Source organism: Panthera leo, chromosome B1 (genome assembly GCF_018350215.1).
Source record: "Panthera leo isolate Ple1 chromosome B1, P.leo_Ple1_pat1.1, whole genome shotgun sequence".
Classification (NCBI taxonomy): Eukaryota; Metazoa; Chordata; class Mammalia; order Carnivora; family Felidae; genus Panthera; species Panthera leo.
Genome location: NC_056682.1, coordinates 145795004 through 145822145, shown reverse-complemented (window position 1 = coordinate 145822145; position 27142 = coordinate 145795004). Strand labels below are relative to the sequence as shown.

Here is a 27142-nt window from a genome sequence, read left to right as displayed (position 1 = left end):
CCCCTTTTTCTAGTAACATAATCCCTCTTGTCTGTGGGGAAAACATTCCATGTGATTTAGGAGGTGATTCTTCCCAACCACAACAGGGGTGGCAACATGACTCAGGTCTGGCTAGGATATCCCATCCCCTTTCCTTTGGCAGCCATCATTGCCTGGCTGAAAACAAAGCTAAAACAGAAGAAAAGAGAGACTAAAAATGTTGGGAGAAACAGTGCTGATGACATCATTCAAATCCGGATTTATCCACACCTAGGTTGGATCTTCTCCCCTCTTTCCCCACACACATGCTAACATACATTAAACTCACAGACCTAATGAGGTCCTTTTGTTCCTCTTTAAGGTAGTTTGACTGATATGATAACATCTGTTCTTGCTTTTCAGAATTGTGGTTTAATTCAATCTTTAAAATATCAGTGGGACACTGGGAAAAAAGGAAGTTTAAGGAATGTGCTCAACGCACCATATTTAAAAGAACAACTGTAAAATAAGACTGAAGAAAGAAAATTAATGTTTACAGTTTGCTTTTAAATACATGAGGAAACAGCTGTAAACTTTATTAAGTACATCTTATTGTTCCATAAGATATCCTTCATACCTCTAGGAATAAAAAAGCAGACATAAAAACCAATTACCTCTCAAAGAGGTTTTTCTGAGTCAAGATTCCAATAGTTTCAAGAAGAAGAACAAAGGAAGAAAGGTGACAATAATTTAAAATTTGTAGCTATTGGTGTTATTACTGAGGCAGAGGTAGGGAAAAATACTGTTTTCTTTTTAATTTTAGAGGTGATAAAAAGTACAGAAGGCCACTGAACTCCTCAACGGATAAAAGACAAAATACTTCACCTAAGAAGTAGGTGAAGTACTCTTCACCTAAGATTCATGATTCATGGTTCATAGACTTATGCCTTAAGAACCCCTCCTGAAACAGTATACAAAATGCTATATGTATGCGTTTAAGTACGTTTTGGGGAATAGGTCCACAGTTTTCATCAGAATCTAATAACTAAAATTCATGACCTAAAAAAGGTAAAGAAAACTGCTCCTGACTAAAAAAGAACAATGACAACTTCACTCAAGATTTTAATTAAATCAAGAAAAGTATCTAACACCTCCCAACATGTAAGACAGTGTGCTAGATATACAATGTCCATTCTTTAGAAAAACTGTTAGGAAAAAAAAAAAAAAAAAATCAGCCCTAATATGAATGAAAAAAATTGAGGTTAAGCAGTAACTTTCCCAAAGTCACATAGTATTAAGGCAGGGTTCAAAAACAAGTTTCCCAACTTAATTTCAAACTCTTTCCATAAATGCTTTTTTCCAGGTGAAATATTCATAAAAAAGAAATATGAAGGCAATGAATGGGTTATTTCATAATGGAATGTAATTTTATGTTAGGAACAGAAACTGTCAAGTACTCACATGCCTGGAGTGTAATGAAATTAGAATCTGACCCTTATTACTAATTGTCCTTTGATTAAGATATTCGGGAAAACTTCTGCTTCTGGTAGTGAAGTCAGAAAGACCTTACTATTTAATTAAGATGTATGAAACTTAACATTCAAGGCTACCTAAGGCAATGAATGGGTTCTCGAGCCAAGCAAAGCTGCTATTCTGGGCTCCATGGGATACACAATGAAGCTGCTCATGCATGGAGGACAAAAAGTCGAAATGCCAAGCCCTTGTTTTTTTTTATATTTTGGTATAAAAGACAAGAGGATCTGCTGATAAGGGTAAAATAAGTAAGAAACTTCCACATATGAAAAGACCTCCCAAATACTAAGGCACATCCACAACTTAAAACATTCCAGTTTGGATCTGGAACTCAACTCCAACTTTGGGTTGGAGCAGAAAACTGGTCAAATGAGGGAGAGGCGTTGGACTGTGAGGTAATGGCTACAGAATAAGAAAAGAAATTAAGAAAATGTACAAATGTAAAAACAATCCACAAAGCAAGTTAGAGATGTGTTTTAACGTTCCAAGTTTAGAAAACAGTGTGGTCAAATCTTTGCTTTGATACTTTGCCATTTTATCTAGAATCATAGAATCATCTGCTAAACCTACAGCAGAAGTCACAGAAATATGGTTTGCTTCACCACTCCCAGAAAAGGAGATACAAGAGTAAGAAAAGGATGTTGAATCTTGCATTACTCTTATCACTCCCTCTTTATTAACAACAGTAAGATAAAGTACTACAATTTTTTTCAATTCTGGGACAATTTAAGGACATATTCTATTTAAATGCTAAAGACCTAATAAATCCAGAATATAATCCTAAAAGGGCATCTAACCCATGCAACTATCATTTGTAGAATCTTCATTACAGAATCTCATTCCTTATGCTAACACTGGCTTCATCTAAAATAAATTAACCCACATGCACAATTACCCCTGAAGAGTTTTACTGGCAATCTATGAACTCAATAAAATAAACAGAATTAGGAACTTAAATGAAAGAGTGAGATTTTTCTAAATTATAGATTTTAAATTGTATTTCTTTTTAAATAGCCAAACATCTTACTGGTCAGTAACTATTTTCACAAAGCTCTTCATCCTTCCTAATCCTTCACTTTTAACAACTAACATTTATGGAGACCCTTAATAGTTTACAAATGTTTTCACATACATTAGCTCATCTGACCCCCACCAAAAGAAGGTATTACTATGTCCCTTTTTATGTGAGTCTCTGAGAGGTTCAGTTCACATATCATACTTACTTGACAACATGAATTAAGAGGTATAGCAGGGTTTAAAACAGCCTTGGTCTCACTTTACATTCTGAGAACTTACTATAAAAGACATCATCTACAAGGTATGTATTTTGATATGATGTTCCAGAAAAGGTTAAGAATAGTATACTATTCACTCACAATCTATGAAAATCGATCCCAAAATCACTCATGTGATTTTTCCCAAAATGGAGTTAGGTAAATAAGACATAACAGAACAGAGCAATATTAACTGGCTACACTTTGACAAAGTCTTCTGGGAGTGGAAGAGAGAGGTGAGAACAATTTTATAGCCTGGTGTTCTAATCAACTCAAATATACCAGGACTATTACTACTTACATAATTAGAATAAGGTGTCATTCACACAGATCTGTAAAGAGGACCTAGACGAAAGATGAAATCAGCGTGTGATCTCTAAAAATTTATACAAAACATATTTCTTGAGAGTTAACTACTGAGGAGGCCATAGAAGAATAGTAAAAAACGCAGTGGCTTATAGAAAAGCAGACTTTTAGGTGAGACTGCCCCGGTTTATATTCCACTTCCATCATTTGCTGTGACCTTGAGCAACTTATTCTTTGTCTTGGTTTTTTCAACTATAAAATGTATATACAAATATTATGTACCTCAGAGTTGCTGTGAGGATTAAATGAGACATAAAGCAATTCAAACTGCCTGGTATATAGTAAGCACTCATTAAAATATTAGTTATTAAAATATTAGTTATTGAGATTATAATTACTCAGTGGGCTAAGTGTTATGAACAACTTCAGGGAAGAGGGGATATTTTATCTGGCTGTTCATGGATAAAGCAGTCAACAAAGCACAACACCCAGAGAGAACAGGTATTAATAGGGCTTGAAAGCTAACATTCGACCTACCATATCACAAAACATACTAAACCACTAGTTTAAAAAATATGGTGTTGACACACATAATAAAATGGGAATTATAAAAACAGACCCGTGCACATTTGGTCTAGCACTTTCACCAGTGGAATATATCCTAGCAAATTAGAGCAACATACACACAAAGATAAATATATCAAAAAGAATCCACTGCAGTACTATTTGTTAATAGCAGAACACTGGGCACAACCAAAACACTGGCTACAAACACTGTATAAAACCAGGGAAGTCATGATCCCTAACAAGAAAATACTCCCCAACCATTAAGGGAAATAAGATAAACGATATGTATATTTATATGGGAAGACTACAATGAACCATTAAGTTAAAAAAAATTTTCAAAATACTTTTATGATGACATTTATACAAAAATTTGTTTACATAAATACACATGTAGATATATGTGTGCAAATGTACAGAAAAAAAACCATGAAATTGAGTTCACTTAAAATTTACACCTTGTGTTCTAAAAGAAGGGAGATTTTCAAATATTATACCTTATCTTCCTTTACTATTTAAATTTTTACAGTTTACTTTTACTATATGCCTTAACAAAAATAGAAAAAAACATAATGCAATCTCCCTTAAGATTCCTCCAACATAAAAAAATTAGAAAGACTGAAAAGACCAGTCACAGTTTAGTGTCATGGCTGCATATTTTATCACAGGTTTAATTCAAAACACGTGTCATCTCGCCAATGGAATTTAAAATTTTATCCACTTTGAGTCTTGTAAGTAGCTCCTCTATTCTGGTATTGCTTAATTACCAACTGTGTAAGTTATAAATTATTCCTAGTTTATTGAAATATACTTCAAAAACAATGGAACAAAACTAAAGAACACTGGAATGATAGTACAAAATAACTAAAATACATCATGGAAATCTGTAGGTCCTGCCCTAAGTATGTATGGAGATGTTCAAGTTCATAGACAGCCCAGCGGGGCACCCGGGTGGCTCAGCTGGTTACAAGTCGACTCTTGGTTTGGCTCAGGTCATGATCTCACAGTTTTGTGGGTTTGAGCCCTGCATCTCTTGGAATTCTCTTTCTCCCTCTCTCTCTTTGCCCCTCCTCTGCTCACATTGTCTCTGTCTCTCTCAAAAATAAATAAACTTAAAGAAAATATTATAAACAAAGACAGCCTAGTTAAGACTAATGACATCACAAATCAATAAGAATACTACATAGATGCTGGCACTGCTCTTGTCTTCTTCATAAAAGCACATGTGCTTCTTAAGTAGAAATTTGTAAGGGAGGGAGGGAAGAAAGGAAAGAAAGAAGCCAAGCCTGGTTAAGAGGCTTAGAGGTTAGGAGAAAACAAAAAATTTTGTTTCAAAAGACCACAGACTACATTAAATGAAAAACATGGAAAATTACTTTGTTAACCATAAAACCGTGCATATGTTAGCTACGTGTCAAATAACACAGGAAACTATTTAGTACAAACAACTAATTTTAGTACGTGGGCGTTCAGGTTATACAAATGCAGTGCATAAAAATGTATATACGGAGCAGATATAATCCAGTCTGTTATTCTATTATCCAAATACATGAAATAAAGGTAGTACCTCAAATAGTGGGAAGGATAGTCTGAAATAGCTAATTCAACTGATTAACCATTTAAAAATGTAAGATTACGTTCTTATCTCCCTCCATAAGCCAACTTAAATTTAAAATACGTGAATTAACTGTAAAAAACAAAAGGTACAATAGGCAAAAGGTGGAAACAACTATAATGTTCATCAATGGATGAATGGAAAAACAAAATGTGGCATATACACACAATGGCTTATTCAGTCTTTATTAAAAAGGAAGGAAATCTGTTATATGCTATAATATGGAAAAATCTTAAGGACATCATGCTATGTGAAATTTAAGTCAGTCACAAAAAATAATACTATGTGATTCCATTTATATGAGGCATCTAAAGTAGTCAATTTCATAGAAACAGAAAGTAGAATAGTAGTTACCAGATGGGGCAAGAGGGGAATGAGGAGTTGTTTAACGGGTACAGTTTCAGTTTCGCAAGTTGAGAAACTTCTAGAGATCTGTTGCACGACAATGTGAATATACTTAGCACTACTGAACTGTACACTTCAATGGTTAAAATGGTAAAATTCTGTTATGTTGTTTACCACAATTAAATTTTTCACAATTATGAAAAAAGTAAGAGGTATGCATTATTTAAGCCACTTCTAAAAATTAACAAGCTATAAAGAGATCAAATGAAGCCCTTTATCAAACTCCTTTCTGACATTTAAGTGTTAAAAACACAACATCTAGGGGCACTTGGGTGGCTCAGTCAGTTAAGGGTCTGACTCTTGATTCAGGTCGTGATCTCGTGGTCATGAGATCAAGCCCCGCGTCAGGCTCTCGTACTGAGTGTGGAGCCTGCTTGGGATTCTAACTCTCCCTCTCTTTCTGCCCCTCCCTAACTTACACACACTCTCTCTCAAAATAAACATTTAAAAAAGCATTGGAAAAAAAACACAACAACTAAGATTAAAAAGAAAAAGGATACATAAAATTGCTTCTATCAAGCACAAATCTGTTTTTACAAGACTGAAGAAAGGAGTATATAGTTTCTCCCAAGAAATTTGAAAATCTAATATGAAATGGATAATCTCATAAAATACAAATTAAAATGTTAATGACATCAAATCCAACAGTGTATTAAAAAAAAAAAATACATAACACTAAATATTCCAAACAGTTTACTATTAGGAAATTTAGTATTGGAACTCATTATATAAATAGACTGGAAGGGAGGGAAAAGAAATACTCATTTCAACAGATGCCAAAAATGCATTTGATAAAATTTAGTATACATTTCCGATAAAACTTTGTGAGCTAGGAGAAAGAGTTACTTTAGCTTAGTATACTAAATTAACAAAGAATATTTGCATTATACTTAATAGTGACACAGCATCGCTCCCATTAGCACTCCCTAGATAACGACTGCCTCTATTACAACTTTTATTCAACATTTTGGGAATGTTCAAAACTGATGCAAGAAGAAGAAAAAACAAGAAGTATAAGTACTGAAAAAGAAGAGAAAGAAGACAATCATTTATTAAAGTCAATATAACAATTTAGTCAGAAAACTCAATAGAATAAACTGACTTAAAAGAAGAATTCAATTAAGTGGCCATATACATATGAAAATCAATAGGTTCCTATCCTCCAACAATAACTAATTACAAAGTGTAATGGAAGAAAGAATACCATTCATAATGGTAATAATAACTATAAAATAATCTGGAATAAATCCATCCCCCTCAAAATGTGCAAAACCTGTATGAAAACAATAAAATTTTATTAAAGACAGCCTGAAGAAAATAGAAGCACACCATGTTTCTGGATGGAAATGCTCAGTATTATACATCTATTTCTCCTCAAATTAATTCATACTTCAATGTAATTCCAATTAAAATATCAATGCGCATATTTTATGGCAGTTTACAAAAGTCATCTAACAAGTTAAATGCACACTATCTAGAACTCCTGACAAATCAATGACAACTGCCTTCTACAAAATCAAAGCATTATAACATACTAGGGTGAGCCATACAAAATCACAGATATTTGATGACTTTCAATGAATAAAATAACAATTTCAAAAGGTCCAACCAAATAACCAAAATTGATGTGGACACAAGAATAAAAAAAAAAAAAACAAAAAAAACAGCTATTACTGGAGTGCCTGGGTGGCTCAGTTAGTTAAGCATCTGACTCTTGATTTCAGCTCATTATCAGGATCATGAGATCAAGCCCCATGTTGGGCTCCATGCTAAGTGTGGAGGCTGTTTGAGATTCTCTCTCTCTCTCTCTCTCTCTCTCTCTCTCTCTCTCTCTCTCTCTCCCCCCCCCCCTACCCATCTGCCACGTGTACCTCCCCCCTTATAAAAACAAAAACAAAAATAGCTATTAATCTGGGAATGTTAAACACTCAAATTCTCCTACTCCCACCACCCACAAATCCCTTTCTAAGTGGTAAGAAACAGGAGTCCACTCAAGTATTTAATACTAATAAAGCCTGGCAAAAGGCCAAGAGAGCCTCCTAGTTCTTACCCCAGTAACAGTGACAGAAAACTGAAAGGGAGGGTGGAGAAAAGGAGAGATGTAGGGAGGAAAAGTTTCTTCCAACAACCCTGAACAGCTAGGCTAAAACCTAAAAGAGAAGAGACAAAGAACCAGAGGAAGAATATCCTAGAAAAAGAGTACAAAGACCCTAAGTGAGAAAGTCTCCATGCTCTAAGAACTAGAAGGCTAGTAGGACTAGAAGATAGTGAATGAACAATGGGGCACCTGGGTGGCTCAGGCTTGGTTGAGCATCTGACTCTTGATTTCGGCTCAGATCATGATCCCAGGGTCATGGGATGGAGCCCCCTGTTGGGGCTCAGCGTGTAGCCTGCTTGAGATTCTCTTTCTCTCTCTCTCCCCCTCCCCACTGCTCTCCCATTTGTGCCAGCCCTCTCGCTCAAAGATCAAAAAAAAAAAAAAAAAAAAAAAAAAAAAAAAGACAATAGGGAATGAACTGAAAAGGATATAAAATGAGGCTAGAACAGTAAGAAGAATCAGCCATATGAAGTCTTATAAGCCAAGGCAGGAGTTTGGATTTTATTCTAAGGGCAATGAGAAGTTAAATGAGGATTTACATTTCAGAAAGATTAGCCTAGCTGTTGCATGAAGAATGAAATGTAGTGTGAGGAGGCAAGGAAGAGTGCTAGATCAAATTAGGAAGCTACTATGAAGTCCCAGTAAGATAGCACCCTGGACTAATATGATGGCAGCAAAGATGGAGGTATAGCTTGGAAGTCTTATGTCCAGTATTCTTTCTCTTCCCACTCTGCCACCTCACTATTCTGGCAACAGGAACACTTTTTTGGGAAGCCATTCCATGAGACTCAGGAGAAAATGACCTCTCCTAGTCTATCTCCTAGAAAGTACACAAAGACATGACCTAGGCCTGAACAAAGCATCTTTTTTCTTACCAATGGCTGGTTCAGGAATGGACACATGACCCAAGCTGGGCCAACAAGATTATTTCAGGAGCCAGGAATGACTTTTTTTGTTGTACTGTGAGACACAAGGATATGTAATCCTAGAATTATATTGGTATAAGACATTTAATTATCCTCCAATATCCACACTCTTCTTTTAGTAAAACACTTCTCCACAGATTATATCTGGGTATGACGGCCATATACAAGACCTAGGTCCTAGGAATGGACATACAACTAAGTTCTGGCCAGAAAGTAATTTTGCAATTTCTTGGCCAATTCATTAAAAGAAAGCTATTTGTGTTTGCCTGTTTCTTATTCCTCATGTGTTATGCATTAGTTTTCCAGGGCTGTCTTAACAAAATACCAGACTGGATGGCTTAAACAAGAAAATTTTTTCTCCCAGTTCTTTAGGCTAGAAGTCCAAGATTGAGGTATCAGCAGGTTTGGTTTCTTTGGAGGTCTCTCTCTTTGGCTTGTCAATAGCTACCTTTTCACTGTGTCCTCACATGACCTTTTTTCTGTGTGCACACATTTCTGGTGTCTCTTCGTATCCAAATTCCCTCTTCTTATAAGAACACCTGTCAGATTGGATTAGGGCCTACCCATATGACCTGATTTAACCTTAATTCCCTTTTATAAGGCATTACCTTCTATATACAGTCACATTCTGAGTTACTAGGGGTTAAGGCTTCCTTTTTTTAAAAATCATTTTGTTATTTTTTTTCATCATGTTAACTGTACTCTTTAATCCCCATTTCCTATTACACCCATTCTTCCATCCACCTCCCCTCTGGTAACCATCAGTTTGTTCTCTATATTTCAGAGTCTGTTTCTTCGTTTGTCTCTCCCTTCTTTTCCATTGCTTGTCTGTTTGATTGTTTAAATTCCATATATGAGTGAGATCACATGGTATTTGTCTTTCTCTATTTTCACTTAGCATTATACTCTCTAGTTCTATCCATGTTGTTGCAAACAGCAGAATTTCATTCACTTTTTATGGCTGAATAATATTCTACCTCTCACACACATACATCTTCTTTATCCACTCATGTATTGGACACCTGGGCTGCTTCCACAGTTTGTCTATTGTAAATAATGCTTCAATAAACATACAGAGGCATACGTTCCTTTTGATTAGTGTTTTTGTATTTGGGGGGTAAACACCCAGTAATGCAATTAGTGGACTGTAGGGTAGTTGTATTTTTAATTTTTTCAGGAACCTCCATACTGGTAACAACAGCTGTACCAGTTTGCATTCTCAACAACAATGGGTGTCAACGTTTCAACATGAATTTGGGAGGGACACCATTCAGCCCATAACAGGCTGGAACATGGATGTGATGCTAGTGAGCCAGATTAGACTTTGTAGATGAAGTCAACACCCTAAGGCAGAGCTGCCCAATAAAACTTTCTATAATGATGGAAATGTTCTGTATCTGCACTCTCCCAACATGGTAGCCACTAGCCACATGTTGACTATTTAAACTAATTAAAACTAAAACAAAACAAACAAATCTAAAAATCCAGCCACTGTTGTACCAGCCATATTTCAAGCACTGAGTAGCCATACTGGTAGCAGCTACCATATTGGACAGCACAGGTTAAGGGATGGTGTAACAAAACAGGAGACACTTAGACCTATGCACAACCTGAAGGACTTCCCTAGAGTATTATCACATAATCTATCCTGCTTGAACCACAAGTGTTTTGGAGTCTCTTTGTTCCAACAACCTATCTTATATTTTAATCAATACACTAAATTAGAAGTAAAGTGCTGCCATAACAAATTCTTAAAAACTCTGATAAGGCTAGAGGATAGCAAGGGAATGTGTCAGGCTGGAAAACTAACAACCTCTGTTACGCAGTGACAAACCATTTAGTAAAACTCTTGTCTGTAATAATGGGGAGGGCACATTACATAACTACCAAGTGTGTATAGCTTGAAGAAAAGCAGTTAGAAAAACTCAGAATATTGGTGGGGTGTTGGTTGTTTAAACAGGCAAGAAGATCAGCTCAACCATGAATAAGGGAGTTGTGAGCAGAGATAAACATAAAAACAGTGCCACTGAGTGAAGCTCTAGTGCAGTAAATCCAGGCCTCTGAGATCAGCAAAGGCAGCTACTTTTGTGCTCCAAATAAAAGGGCAGAACTTTGTGACCTCAAAGGTTCTTTGCCACATAGTAGCAAAGAACAGGTGAAGAGTGTTGCTTTCCCATATGTGATGGTTTCTTGATGTGTCAACTTGGTTAGGCTAAACTAATCCTGGTGCTACTGTGGAGGGATTTGTAGATGTAATTAAAGTCCCTAATCAGGTGACTTTATGCTAAGGGGATCATCCTTACTGAGCATGACCTAATAGGTAAGGTCTTAAAGGAGATTGGGTTCTTCCTGGCAAATGAGACTGCGAATAGCAGCTGAGTCTACAATTGCTCCCCCTTCCCTGGATCGTCATTTCCTAACTGCTTTGGGAGAGCCGTGTCAGCATATGACCTTGGGTTCTAGCCTACTTGAGATCTTCCCTTCCTAAATGCCTACCTTACAAACTTCAGACTTAGCCAGCTCCCAGAATTCTGTAATCCAATTCCCTGTAGTAAGTCTTTTAATATATGTCTATCTCTCTTTCTATCATATACAAATCTCCTATTTGTTCTGCTTCTCTGGTAAAACTTTTGACAGATACACCATTCAAGCCTATTATTTCAGATGCCCTCAAGGTAGCCCAGTAACAGAAAAAGGAACAGGTCTAGAACAGAGACCAGTAAGAGAATGAGTAGATTTCAAAAAATTAGGACTAAAAGAGATCTTTTGCTGAAGATAATGTCATATGGTACTGACTTAAAGAGAATGGAATAGGGGTGCCTACGTGGCTGAGTTGGTTAAGCATCTGACTTCCACTGCTCAGGTCATGATCTCATGGTTCGTGGGTTCGAGTCCAGCACAGGGCTCTGTGCTGACTGCTCAGAGCCTGGAGCCTGCTTCAGATTCTGTGTCTCCCCCTCTCTCTGCCCCTCCCCCGCTAACACTCTGTTTCTGTCTCTGTCTCTCTTAAAAAATTAATAAACATAAAAAAAATAATTTAAAAAAGGGAAGAATAGAAATCTATTAAGTTTTTGGAAGAGTTTTACCACCAAACTATATTAGTGGCCTATAAAAACCTATGACTGAACCTTACATAACCCTGCAGCTCCTAAATCTATACCAACTGGCAGGGAGCTATAAAAGTTGCATAATTCCTAGAGATGTCATACTCTTGAATGCCTTCTACTTCAGATGTAGCAAAGAAAGATAACAAACAAGGAAGAATCACCTAAGAACAAAGCCAAGGACACATGCAATAGTCAAAGTGCATTCCTCCCATAGAGCAAAACAGAGTTTAACCAAGGAATTGACATAGTTGCCAAGGCAGAGTCTTCTGTCCAGAAGGATTTCAGTATTAATATGCACCAACAACCGCTATCTACTTCTATTCTTTCCCTCTCCAAAGAAGCATCATTATGATTATCCTTAATAATCATCCTATTCCTATCAACTACTGTACGATGGGCTAGGCAAAAGGAGAGATACATTATTTATTTAGATTACTGGCTAAATTAAGAATAAAAGCATTATATAGGGCTGAGCTATATATAGTAACTGGATGGGACCTAGGATCGATTCCCTTGACAAAGGAAAGTATGTGTTAAAACAAAGGTTTGCACAAATGTTGGGTGACCAAAAAGGTTCAAACCACTACTCAAGAAGAAAAGTTTGAATTGGAAAGACACACTTGATAGTCCCTAACTTATGCATATGTAAACACACAAGACTAGATAAAATCACCTAAGAAATGAGATTACGTACAAGACTGAAAAGGGCTCAGGACTGAGCAATAAGGTACTAAATAATCAAAGGATTTACAATGAGGGGAGGAGGAGGAAGTAAGAAGACCAACCAAAAAGCAGCTAGTAATAAAGAAACAGAAGAGGACGGTAAAACAGAAGCAAAGAGGGTAGCATTTTTTAAGACACAAAAATCGGTCAACAAAGTCAAATGATATTGAAATGAGTAAATAAGAAATGGACCCTACAACGAAATATTATATCCAAAAAGATATCCATGTATCTTTGAAAACAAAGCACAGAAGTATTAAAATTTCTAAGAATTTTTTCTTCAAATATTGGGATAAAGAAGGTCTCCAAAAGTCACAATAGAATAATTCATTTTACTACACAAAAATAAAAATGTTTCGATGTTTCACATAGTATTGTGAAAATACTATGAGCAGAGAACAACAAATACTGTGAAAGATTAATATGCATAAATATAAATAGCACCAAATCACTTAGAAAAAAGACAATTCTAATAGAAAAATAAGGATAAAACAGCAAATTTTCAAAAGAAATACAAATGAAAAATATACATAAAAATTTAACTGATGTCAACAGTAATCAGGAAAATAAAAACAAAAACATTATTTTTTGTTTAAAAGATTTTAAAAACTAAGATTGCTCATTTCCAGTAATTTTTTTAATGTTTATTTGTTTTTCAGAGAGAGAGACAGAGAGAGAGAGAGAAAGAGACAGAGAGAGAGAGAGAGAGAGAGAGAGAGAGAGAGAGAGAATAAGCAGGGGAGGGACAGAAAGAGAGGGAGACACAAAATCTGAAGCAGGCTCCAGGCTCTGAGCTGTCAGCACAGAGCCCAACGTGGGGCTCAAACTTGTGAACGGCAAGATCATGACTTGAGCCAAAGCCAGACACTTAACCAATTGAGCCATCTAGGCACCCCTCCGGTAATATTCTTACTACCCTGTTGATGGAAGTAAAACTTGGGAGTATTTATTAAATTTAACATGTGCAAAACCTTTGGCCTAGCAATTCTTTCCAGGAATCCATCCTAAACTAATATTTTTCTATTTAAAAATAACCGTAAAAGAATGGTCACTTCAGCATTATACATGTAATAGCAACGTACTGAAAACAATGAAAATGTCTACCAATATAAAGGAGGAAATAAATCATAAACATTCATACTATGGAACATTCATAAGTCAATAAGAACAATGAGACAAATCCTAATGTACTGTTAGACACACATACCCCTTTCTCCACCCCACACTCATTCATCCACTCTCACCAAGAAACTAGAACATTTGATATGCACCAAGCTGTTAGCAGCATTTACTCTAAGAAAAAATGAGATAGAAACTCTCATGTATTAGAAGACTTTTTAAAAGTAGGAATGCACTCATTAGTTTTTATAGTTAAATAAGTATGCAACCATTATCTGAAGATTTATCTCTTCAACTGACATATTTTAAGTATGATCACCAATGAAACTTTTGGCAGACAAGATTTCTAAGTGACAGTTTTACTCTGTGTGACAGGTAATTTGATTAACATACACCAAGGGGAAAAAAAAGAAAAAACTTTAAATAATGATTAATTCTGCAAAGTAGAATTATAGGTGATTTTTGTATTCTTTTTTGGATCTTTTTGATTTTGTCAAATTTTCTACAAATATGTACATGCTTCTACACATGTGCATACATTTAATTAATTAATAATGTTTAAACACCATATTTAACACCATATTTAAAATCTAATTTAGAAGATATTTAACATTGTATTCTACACTGTTCTATAATTCAATTTCTCATATTTTAATATATTTATACCTGCATTAACCACAAGTATATCTTTATAACCTCTTCTTACTACAAAATCTTCAGGGTAAATTAGGATGGATAAGTCTTTGGTGTAATTTAATTGTCAAGGACATTCTAGAAAAATAGCAAATACACACCTCATTTTAAAAAAAAAAAAAAAGAATCAGAACCTAACACCAAAAATTAGTGAGTATTCCAAGAGGCACTCATAAAAGATGTAAAGTCTACCCAACTTTTTTTTTTTAATGTTTATTTTTGAGAGAGAAAAAGAGTGAGTGGGGGGCAGGGGGGACAGAGAATCTGAAATGGGCTGTGTGCTGACAGCAGAAAGCTGATGTGGGGCTTGAACTCATGAACCATAAGATTATAACCTGAGCTGAAGTTGGACGCTTAACTGACTGAGCCACCCTGGGCACCCAAGTCTACCCAACTTGTATTCAAAACAGAAATAAAACAATCCCTATAATGAGATAAATTCTAAAGGCACACAGTTGCACTGAAAACTAACAGATTCCCAAATAATTATATAGGATTAAAATCATCTTCACAGTTCTAAATTATTATTAATTTTATCTCAACATGATTTAAATATTATGAAGGTAGGAATAATGTCTCAGTTTCTTCAAATTCCTCATAATCTCTGATTATTGCATAATCCCAATAATGCCTCTTAAATAAACTTATTTATAAGAGTATAATAATAGTGATATTTCCTAAAAATCTTTAAAAAACTCCATCACTGTGCTAAATTTTCATGTACGTAAATTTAAGTTTTACTAACCTACAACATGAATAAAATCAATTTGTTCAACATATACAGCTATTATTTTAAATATAGTTAACTTTTTAACATTCACTGAGAGGGAAATGGTTGAGATTATTATATACTGAAATCAGCCACATATAGGAGATAATAAATGTGTGTCAAGTTAAAGAATTAACTCCTATACTGCATCTTGAACTACTAAAAACTATACTAGAGGTTTTGTATTTCTGTTATTAACTTCAAATAAAAAAAAAAATAAGAGGGAAACATTGCACAGAGAACTTAAGAGACTCTGAGGTCAAAGACTGAATTGGAAATACAACTGGTATAACACAAACAAGAAGCTTCCTTTTCCTATCAGGTTTCAAATTTAGAGGGAAAGGAAAACAGAACTATACATTAATGCTTATTCTAAATTCAAAACTGATAAAACTAATTTTTCTACAGATCTCTCTGAGATATTTCTCAAAGGTTCTTTAATTAAAAGACAATTCAAGGGGCACCTAGGTGGCTCAGTCGGTTGCGCATCCAACTTCGGCTCAGGTTATGATCTCACAGTTCCTGAGTTCGAGCCCCACATCAGGCTCTCTACTGTCAGCGCAGAGCCCGCCTCAGATCCTCTATCCCCCTCTGTCCGCTCCTCCCCCACTTGTTTTCTCTTTCTCTCTCTCTCTCATAAATAAACATTAAAAAAAAAAAAAAAAGACAATTCAAGAGGGAAAACCCAGACCACAAATTAATTTTAGGGGGTTATTTCTTGCCTTTTATTTTCTTTTCTGTTCCTTTCTTTTGGGGGAGGACAAGGGGAACAGGAAAAAAAAAACAAAAATGAAAGATTAAATGAGACCCAGTGGTACCTCAGGAGGGCACTATGCCCTGCTGGAGAGACACGGGTATACTAGTTTTGTAAATTTGTCATGTCTAGTGTGTACTTGCAAATAAGCTCAAGAAATAAGAATTGAGGAGATGACTTATTTTCAAAATTGAAATAATAGTATCTAATGCACCTCACATTTTTCTCCATAACTCAAGTTTTAGTACTGATTAATCTGAATATTAAGTAACAAGCAGTTAAGTATATAATTAAGTATAATCTGCGGTCCTCCTTTATCATGGATTCCATCCCTAACCCTCCAATCATTTTTAAACTATTCCACTCTAGAACTTCCCTACTTTTAGTCAACATTTTCATGGTACAGCCAGCAGAAATACACATAATCTGTTTTGTGCAGATGTATCACAGAATTACTTAAAATAAGTTATAATTCTCCAATACCTTAACTCATCTTGTTCAATACTATGCTGAATTTTACTGAAAAAGCATGCTTTGTTTCAGATCATTTACCAAAAAAGAGCATGTTTTTTACCTTGACTCATAAAAGCGTATTTAACATTTTAACCTATTATCAACAATCTTATTGTCCATTACACACAATTCACTATGATCTATCTATACACCTTGAAAGGGATTTCATCATATTATCAAAATTGTTTATAAACATATTAAATAATATTGGCTCCAAAAGGAATTCTCAAAGTACTGTGATCTTTACATATTTTTGTAACTGACCCTCTTTTATGTCTAGTCTCACCCAGAAGTAAGCTTAACTTTTTTTTTTTTTTTTAATTTGGGGGAGAGGGGGAAAGAGAGAGAGAGCACGCGAGCCCACACACACACACACACACACACACACACACACACACACACACACACAGGGGAGGGGCAGAGAGAAAAGAAAGAGAACCCCAAGCAGGCTCCACGCTCAGTGCAGAGCCAGACAAGGGGCTCGATCCGACCCTGGGATCATGACCTGAGCCGAAATCAAGAGTTGGACGTTCAATCAACTGAGCAGCCCAGGCACCCTTTAGGTCAACTTTTTAAAGATCAAGGTAATGTTTATAGGGTTTTATAACAGAAGGCAACTTACATTGTGCTTTCGATAATTAGATCTATATTAATTTTGAGTTTCAAAGCATTTTGGGGAAAAATAAAATCCAACACGTCCCTTTTCAATAATTAAAACCTAAATTATAAATCATGATAAAATAATACCTATGTCATTCCACAATTCCACTTCCCCTCTTAACTGGATAAGAAAAGTTTTTAAAGACAAAAATATATATATTAAGAAATTAAAAATCCTAAGAAAGGAAGGGTATTTTGCTTCTGGGTGGCAAGTGGATAAGCATAACTATCAGACAGGTAAGGTTCCAGGGACTAGATGTGTATTCATATCCACCCTTCACCTGCAATTACCTAATTTTTTTTTCCCAAAAGGTGAAAATTAAAGGAAGTTAGTCAGATTTGGCATAGATTACCACGGATGTTGGTGCCCTCTAATGGTCCTGATAAAAACACAAGTAGTATCAGCAGGTACTACCCACATACTACTGTGAGGTGAAATTTTTTTCATCTATGGTCAAGTACATATAATGAAAATTCATTATATGTACATTTTCTAACCCACTAAATCACCGTGCTAAGAATGTAGAATAAACAACTGTCATAAATACAAATACACTGCCTAAAAATTGATTTCCTAGTCAACTGGATAGTATAACTAGATGCTAGGGGAAGCAATCTAGCAAACAGTCTAGCAAATTTTGGGAAGTCAAAATGTACTGCTCTGATGATCCCAAATATTTCCAGAGTAAGTGGCTAAAGAAGAAATATTTATTCATTTATTACTTATTTAGTTATTTTTACTTCAGAGATCTGACTTCATGAAAGCCTAGCAGAGGTAAGACACTAAGACTTACATAACACACATGGTACAATGCAGCAGGAGATATAAAGATGTGTAACGCAGTATTTCCATCTTCAAATCTGACAGTCCATAGCAGACTAGATGAAAACCACTTCATCAATTAAACAATTAAAAGGCAAAATATGAGGATTTAAGATAAGAGTAAGCATAGGGCTAATTTACCAGAAAGAACAAATAAGTCTTGGACTTCACAACACAAATAGGTCATCTGCATTACCACGTTACCTTGGTTATAAGCAGGCACATAAATGCCTGCCGAATTCCCACTACTACTGCAGTGAGAATGTTTCAAACTAAGAAGGTGGGAGGGAGGGAGAAGGCAGTCACAGACCTGTCTGAGTATCTAATAACAGTTTTACACACACACTATGAAGGTAGGGGAGAAAGAATAAAACACAAGCACCTTCAACAAAATCTTGGGTTTAATTTCAGGTATTCACAGCCTATCCAGATCCCAAGTTGACAACTTCTATTTAAAATAGTTTTTTAGCTTTTGGAAACAACCTTGAAAAGTAAAAATCTTGAGAGGGAGGAAGAAGCAACAGATTGCCTCTAGAGAGGGTAGTATTCACTATAAAGGTTCATTTTGTTAATAGTTAATTCTAGATGGTGGGAATATGGATATACTTATCTGCAGTTTTCTATATTTCTTCTTTTTTAATGAGTTGAATAAGAAAAAGAGAAGGAAACAAGAAAATAAGAACAAGAAAAGGAAAGAAAAGCTTGGAATAGTCAACGTGTCTTCAGTAGCTGGTTGCCCTACTGCCTAAAATGATCTTCCCCTACACTACCTGAATTTGTTTTCACACTATCTGAAATGCCAAATTTCAAGATGCTGTATTTAACATCAAACAGCATAACAGAATATGTGAATGAATGAATGAATGAATGAGTAGGCTATGAATCAAACAGACAAGTTAAGTCCTGCTCTGCTAATTAGCTGTGTGACCCTGATGAAGCTACCTAAAACCCTTCTAAGCCTGCATCTTTTGCCTCTAAAGTTATTATGAATATCCCCTCCCAACATGTGTATACTTCTGAAACTCACCCACTTGATTTCAGCATATACATTTAACCATTTACTCTTACTCTCATTAATCACTGGTGCATTTTAAAATCAATGTGCATTAAAACAGTTTTGCTCAACATTACTTACCCAGTATAGCAAAATGCCCAGCACAAAGCAGGAACTCTAAGCATTTAATGAATAATTAAAGAAATATGAGGACATCTACTCCACAGAGACAGGGTGAAAATAAAATGAGAATACAGATACCTGTATTATCTCATTTAATTCTCATAACTGGTATAAAATAAGATCTACATTATCACCATTTACACAGTAAGAAACTGAGGCGCAGAGAGTTTAAGGTAACTTGCCCAAGATCACAAACCTATTGAATGATGGATCATATTTGACTCTAAGCTCTAGTCCGTGCTCTTAACCATTATGTTAGACTTGACACACAGTAGGCTCTGAATAAGTAATAGTTTCTTACTATGTTTTTAAAATGTAAATATATGTAGGAGGCTTAAGGTAGTTATCAGGCATTCAACAAAGTAAATTGGCTTTAAATGTCTTTCAGCCTAACACCTAGGGAACAGCCCCATCAGTAAGAGAAGTAAATTAGCAACTGAAAGATATTGAAATCCAAACTTCGGCGATTTGGCAGCCCTGGATCCAAGATGAGAGGAAGAAACTCCTCTTGGTTTCCTAAATGAATTCTGGAACTTTCCTAAGTGCTTAGGCAGACTATGAAACAAGATAATTATGACAGAACTATTTCTTCAAAGATCTTAACATCTAGTTTACAAATACTGCTTCATCAATTAAGAGACGAAACTGGGTAACAAGTAAGCTTCTCTGGACTCAACTGGGATTCTACCGTTACAACAAAGGAACTGGGGTGGCATTTTTCCATTAAAAAACAACAACAAAAGATCTGGAAGCGAACTTGAAGGAACATAATATACTGAAATAATTTTTCTTTCTCTCATTCTCAACCCTACTTCTTCCATATCTACAAATTCTCCCTAGTCTTACAAATCCTTTCAAAAGTAAGTCAGTACTAATTTATTCACTGGTTCCCCTTGTCTAAAATTTCTTCACTAGGTTTGTCTCTTAAGTTTAAAGCACCAAGTTATCTACCAAAAAGAGTTGGAATTCTAATCCACTCCTACTGTACTTACATTTTACACCTCTTTAATAAAAATTACTTTTGAACATGAATCCTACCTTTAACAAGTTTTTTCCCTCTTTGAATTCTGCATTAGCAAACCATTCAATTACATTTAAAAATGCATTCAATAGAATGCAATGTTATTTCTGAAATCTCCAAAGTATCAACTCTTGAAATTTCAACATTGTTTTCCTGTAATATTCGAGTAAGCAATTTAATTTAGTCCACTAATTTGAAAAGAAGTGCATCAAGCCTTTCATGCTAGGAAATACACTTCTGTGTATTTTCTGTATTAGTCAGTCATCCACTGAAAACCAAGGATACTATGCATTTTTCAATTTTTGATCTAAGATTTTGAGTCAAATGAGGGGGGAAGGAGAGGGAAGAGGAGAGCTCTTGGTCTTATCCTTTGTTTTCAGGTATAGATGAAGTTACATAAATTATCTAAAACATGATTATCCTATGCTGAAACACTGAAGAAAAATCCAATTCTCAATAACCTACTGTAACATTTGATAAGAATTAGATTCTTGTGGGGCACCTGGGAGGCTCAGTTGGTTAAGCGATCAACTTCAGCTCGGGTCATGATCTCATGGTTCATGAGTTTGAGCCCTGCATCAGGTTCTGTGCTGACAGCTCAGAGCCTGGAGCCTGCTTCGGATTCTTTGTCTCCCCCACTCTCTACCCCTCCCCCACTCGCACTTGTGTGTGTGTGTGTGTGTGTGTGTGTGTGTGTGTGAGACTCTCTTTCTCTCTCTCTCTCTCTCTCTCTCTCTCTCTCGCTCAAAAAATGAATAAACATTAAAAATTTTTTTTAAAAATTAGATCTTCTTCAACATTCAAGTAAAGCTCCTTACTCTTTAAATTGAATCTCCTTTCCTTCGAACTTTTCTCTTTCAGCAGATATGGAGAATATCCAGCTAACATTTCTTCATAGTAAATATACATATTTTTTGTTAAATTATCATCCACTTTTTCAGGTTAAGTACCTGAAACCAAAACTATATACAAAAACTATAACCTTCCATATTTCTTTTTAACCTTTTGGTAATTCTTATTAGAAGGATAACCTCAGGGATCATGTTATCCACGTTTTATTTTGTGTAGCCAGTAACAGAATGAATTAGAAAATGGACTTAAATACAAAGAGTATTAGCCACAAGATTTCCTAGCTCTAGAAAGTTAAACTTCTGCTGACATGTCAATAAAATGATAATGAAATGAAAAACATTGCACAACTCACCCAATTAGCTTATAGTGTACAGTGACTATGAGGTTTATTTATTTCTTTATTTTGGTCAAGGATGGAGGCAGGTGCAAAGACATACTGTACTCCTTTCTGTTTGCTCATCCCTCATCATGTACCTATACGGATGTTTTTTTAATGGCTGCACTTTCTTACACTTATTTCTCCTGACTCATCTTCATAACAAATGACAAACCCGTTGTTTACACCACTGTGGACAGAACAAAATAAAGCATATTAAAAACAAAGAAACTCCCTAGTTGATGAAAGTCAAAATATATCATTTCCATTTTCTGAAGAAAATAAACCTGCTTCACAAAACTAACACACCTATAAACTTACTAAAAGTTTTGCTTATTAGGCCAAATTCCAATGAACAAAACTACATAGGTATGTGAAGTTTACAGCAGAATATTCCCCTAAGTACTACACTCAACTTGATACTGAGTTCTAAACCAGAGCTTGATATTCTGTGGGAGTATTTAAAATCTTAATAAAATACTGGCATTCTGACCACAGCTGCATGTTTGTGTTACCTTGCAATTCATTGCCTGTTTTTTGAAAGATTCGGGAGGGGGATGCAAGGAAATAAACTGCCATAAAAAGTGTACTGTTCGGAACCATTAGAAAACTTTGATTTTCTACTTTTGCTACACTCCACCACAATCAGTTTCTTCTAAGCCTTGTTTTCCTCATTTTTAAAAGGGCTGAACTAGATTATCTCTAAAATGTTTCTCATCTCTGTAAAGAACTGTACAAGGAAATTATTCTAACTACCATAATATTTTATTGAAAATAAGAATCCTGTCACACCCTTTTCTCCATTGTTTCAAATGCAGCCCGAGCAACACACTATATAGAGAGGTTCCAACTAAAATCAATACAAAATCTATCAATACAAATCTATGCTTAGAATTCAACAGGATACAGAATAGCAGGGAGTGTTCATCTTTTTGGCACACATACTTTAACTATTACATCTCTACCTATATAACTTCATCCAGTCTGAGGTAAAAGAGAATCTGGTCTTCCAACAGAGAAGTCTCAAACTCTTTAAAAGGTATTTCTCTATTTGAACAGAACTCAAGATCCAATAATGCAATTTTCAAAAAACAAGCTTTGCACCAAGATAAATTCTGTTTGTGGAAGAGAATAAATGGCAAGTGCTACTTCTAGATAATTCAGTTGTTCTCGTACAACTGGATTTAAAATCAGCCTTTAAAGAGGTTTTCCTTCTGCTGCCTTAAGTTACGACTTCTTTCTCCGAATCAAGATTTTCTAGCTTCCATTTCAGGGAGTGGACAAGAGAGTTACAAAAGAGTTGATAACTAGTAAGGCTAACTCTTCGTTTGTTGTCAGTATGCTATGTTTTACTGAGCTTTTGGGTTATATGGCCTTTGAAGAATAAGGTCCTGCAACGCCGCCTGTCTGTGGACCCAGGAAAAATTATAAAACAGTTATGAAACCAGATCACTAGGACAAACCAAGAGGCCTTCCTATTCCAACTCACCACAACCAAGACTGGCTTCAAAGCACTCTTGAGCTGCCCCAGAATATCTGGAAAACGCGAGAGCCTGGCTGAATTCCTCCTCACTAAGGAAGCATCTGAAGATGTATATGTATGTACATGTAAGAGTCAAATATATTTTCAGCCACTCAGTTCCATATCAATATACAGGGATATAAGATCGGTTCATCCAAAATCCTTGAGAGAGCAAAGAACTAAAAGCTATTTCAGCAGCCACAATAGTTACGGGAAAAAAAAAAAAAAAACCTGCAGCAGAACAGTATGGAAAAGTACAGCTTCTCACGTGTCTCTCACATACACAAATACTTAGCTCTGAGTCCCTTACAACCTTACCTCCCCTCCAAACTGCTCTCTCTTCCACCTCACAAGTGGGAGAAATCTACCAACCTCCCAGTCATTCCCCAAGAGACTCAGCTACCTATTATCTTACCCCTCCCGCTTTGGTCCCGCCCCCGCCCCAGGAATAACAGGGCCCTGCTGACCCCAGGCAGACCCCGCCGGGTGTGCAAACAGGGAATCTAACCAATTCCCTCCATCCTTAACCATGTGAACCATCCCGGGATAACCTGCTGTTCACCAACTCCGTGGGCTCTGTGGTCCTCCCACCCCCACGTGTCAGCTACCCTCCCCCACATCCCCACACCTCACGATTTAGGCCGGGGAAAGAAAGAGGGCAGTGGAAAGCCTGGCCGCTGAGATAGATCGACCCACAGGAATCTGTCCCACCGCAAGTCCCCTCCCACCTTCGGCCCCTACCCTTTACTGCCCCATCCTCCCTCCTTCCTTTGAAAGCAGGCCCTTGCCTCAGAAACCTCTTCTTCCTCGTCGTCGTCGTCCTCTTCTTCCTCGCTGTTGTTGCTGCTGGTGCCGCCGCCGCCTCCACCGCCGCCGCCGCCGCCGCCTCCACCGCCGCCGCTGTTGTCGCTGTCGCTGCTGCTTTCGCTGCTGCTGGGGGGTCGGCAAGTCCGGTTACGCTTGGCCTTGTGGTGCTGCTGCTGCGGCGGCTTCTTCTTCAGGAGTAGGTCGCAGACTCGCACCATCCCACGAGGAGAAGAGGCCGAGCGAGCCCCGCTGCTGCCGCCAACACCGCTGCCGACCTCCGCCGCCGCCGCCGCCGCCGCCGCCGCGGGGGGGCCCGCCACGGCCGCCACCGCCGGGGGGCTCCCTTCTCCCTCAGCCGCTGCCGCCGCCGCCGCCGCCGCCACCGGAACCGTCGCCTTCTCCATCCCCGGGGAAAGAGGGGGGGCGCGGACGGGGGAGGGGCGTGGGGGCTACGCTCTACCGCGACTTCGGCCGCACCGGGGCCGACACAGCGCTCGGTGCCGCCTCCGCCGCCACCGCCTCGGTCACCTCTACTGCCGCCGCCGCCGCCGCCGCTCCGCCAGCTCTCACCTCGTCTCGCGATACTAAGGGCGGGGAGCCTGACGATGGGAGGGAGGGAGAGGGAGGGAGTGTGAGGGAGCAAAGGAGGGAGGGAGGGGTGAGGCGTAAAGAGAGACCCGGGTGTCGGGAGACCCAGAGAAGGGGAGACCAGGAGGAAGCGAGGGAAGTGTGCCCAGGGCGACTTCCGATGGAGGGACGGCGGGGACAGAAGAGGCCCGCGGTTACAGTCGTAGCGCCTGCGAGCGCCCGGATTTCTTCTCTTTCCTCGCTATTTCCCCCACACATACAGCCCTTCAGACCTCCCTTCTTCCTTCCTCGCTTGTGACTAGAACGCAGCCGCAGGCGGAAGTGCAGGTGACGCCATCAGCCGTCGCCTGAGCCGTGGCGCGCGGGTGGCCCAAAGACGAAAGTGAGATTTCCAGGGCCAGATTCCGGGCCCCCGCGGGCTGGCACTGCTGCAGCGCGTGGGGCAGGCGGGCGGGCTGGAGAGCAGCGGCCCCGGGCCGGGTGGGAAGCCGGTGCGGACGCGCGGTGCAGACACTTTGTTAGCTGGAGGCCGGGACCGCCAGATCCGGGAGGTGGGGCCTCTTTCTGGACTGTCGTACGTAGTTTTATTCCTGGCCTTTTTTTTCCACCGCCAAATCGTGATTAAGGCTTTGGATCTTTAAGAGATGGCGTCGTGTAGAGGAAAGAGCCCTCTTTGGCCTGAGTCTTGAGGTATAGACTTCCTGAATCTGAGTTTACAGTTGTGTGTTATGAAGTAGTTCGATTAGGTGATGTCTGACATTACTTTAAAGTTTCCAAAGGGGAAAAGACGGGAGAAGCAAGCACGATACGTGCCAGACTTTGCAGAGAATTCACCAAATGACCCTGATTTAGTTCTTCCACCCCTCACCGATTCGGCTTTGTTTCTGTGAAGTGAGCATCATAAATAATCATCCCTGTCTATGCATCTCTTGGAATGTTGTGAAGGAGGTTTTGAGTTCATTCGTAGGTGTATGAAGAACTTCCAGGGCTTTTGAAATAATAGCGTGGCTTATTGAACTCAGAACTATCCCTTTCTGGTCCAATAAGAGCACAGTGGCATAAGGAAAATGAAGCAAACGTCAAAGGCAGATGTACTGGCACAGGATAAAAATTATGTCTCAGCTGACATAGTTGCCATTTTAAGACTGCTAAGTTTAATTGAGTGTGCCTGAATTTTTTTTAGCTTTTTTTTTTCTTTTTAGCATTGGCATACCATATGAAATGTGGGCAGTTGCCAGTACTCTACAGAGTACTATGGCAGAATTGGCAATGACTGAATCAATTCATTCAAACAAAAATTCATCATGTTCCTACTGTGTGCATAAGTTTTGGAAATCAAAGTCTCTGCTTCCAGGGGCTTTATGGTGTGATAGGTACTATAGTAAATATACACACTAAGCTAACTATCTGCCTGTTCCTCTCCCACAGTTTTTGCCGAGGTCCTGTGCAGAACATGATACTACATTTGTGTATCTTAACACTACAGGTTTAGGTTCTAGAACCTCAGCTGGATTACTCCCTCCTACCCTGTATATTCATCAGCACCTTCTTTTCCCTTCCCACCAGAATACTTTTTGCAGTGTTTAAGTCCCAGCCACATTTCATTATATGACTTTACTTCAAACGCCAAAAGATTGATGCTGTTGTTAGGTGTCAACTCCTTCAATATTCTAAATACCATAAACTTAGATACTTCCAGAACCTTCCTCTTCTCCAGTATCAGAGGAATGAGACATTTCTGGCTCTTATACGAGATGAATTATCCATCTGCATTCTAGTTTCAATCTCCTCTTTCTTTTCCATTTATTACTTTTCTGTCTTCAAACCTCCACATTTCTGGTTCCACTCTGTTTCCTTCCCTTCACAATTAGGCTTTTAAAGAGGATTCTATGTTCAATGTCTTTTATCTGAATTTAACTCATTAACCCTTTGCAATCGAACTTCTTTACCTAGAACACTATCAAAAATACTGTCTTTAATCCCATTACTTAGAAGAAAATAAGTTTGCATAGTAGTGAAATGAATATCTTGTTGGGACTAAGATGCAGTCAAACCTATTAGAATAGACCCCTAGAGTGACTTTCTATTACTTTTATCTAGCCTTTTTTTTTTTTTTTTTTTTAAGAACCTTGTGGCAGAGACTTGACTAGCCATTCATAAAACATTTCTTCTGGACATACAGCTAGACTGAATTTCCCAATTTCCTCTGAAGTTAGTTGGGGTTGTGTAGTTGACTTTTAGCCAATGAAATGTGAATGGAAGTGATGCACACATTTCCAGGCTTAATAAAGTTCCTCCCATCCTCCCTTACTCTTTTTCCATCAGCTAGTGAGTATCATAACCCTGAAAACTATATGTTGGAGATGCCAGTGCCAGAAGAGAAGAACATGAGTAGCTAAATCACTACTTGGAAAACTGCCACCTCCAAATTAGAAAAACTCTTTTGGACTTCTTATAAGAAAAAACTGAGATTTGAGAATTTATGTTACAGGAGCTAGAATGACCATAACTAATCCAGAAATTGGTGCCAGAAGTGGGGTACTGCTAGGACAGTAATCTAAAATATGTTGCATTGGTGTAGTGATGATGTAGCAGAGGTTGGAGAAACTGATTTAGGAGGCTGGAAGAAGGAGACACAGGTTTTATAATGGCAATGTAATTGAAAATCATATCACCTATCTACTGACACTAGCTCCAGAGGAAATAGTTCAAAAGAATAAAAGCAATAGTGTATTTTGAATTTTACATTTTGCCTTTAGCAAGGTTTTACTAAAAAGATAAGCTCAAGGAAAGAATTGCTGAAATGAAAATGCATAAGAATACTTGAAAGGATTGGAAAAGCTGACTTTCTAGACCTTGAATGGTAAAAAATGAAACAGAGGAGGCCTTGAGTACAGTACAGGAACAAAGATCATATCATCGAGGCTTTGGTGTTTCCATCAAAGGCCATTATTTTAGA

The 27142-nt window shown here is 37.6% G+C and overlaps 1 protein-coding gene across 4 annotated transcripts in view; it reads right to left on the bottom strand.

Annotated features, from left to right (window-relative positions):
- The window catches only part of ANKRD17 (ankyrin repeat domain 17), a 163047-nt gene extending 138976 nt beyond the window's left edge, over window positions 1-24071 (bottom strand). For all 4 annotated transcript variants that reach the window (XM_042936201.1, XM_042936202.1, XM_042936206.1 and 1 more), the window contains exon 1: window positions 23577-24071. In XM_042936201.1, the coding sequence (XP_042792135.1) occupies window positions 23577-23999 (423 nt within the window). In that variant the 5' untranslated portion in view covers window positions 24000-24071. The remainder of the gene's footprint in view (window positions 1-23576) is intronic.
- Window positions 24072-27142: the final 3071 nt, after the last annotated feature.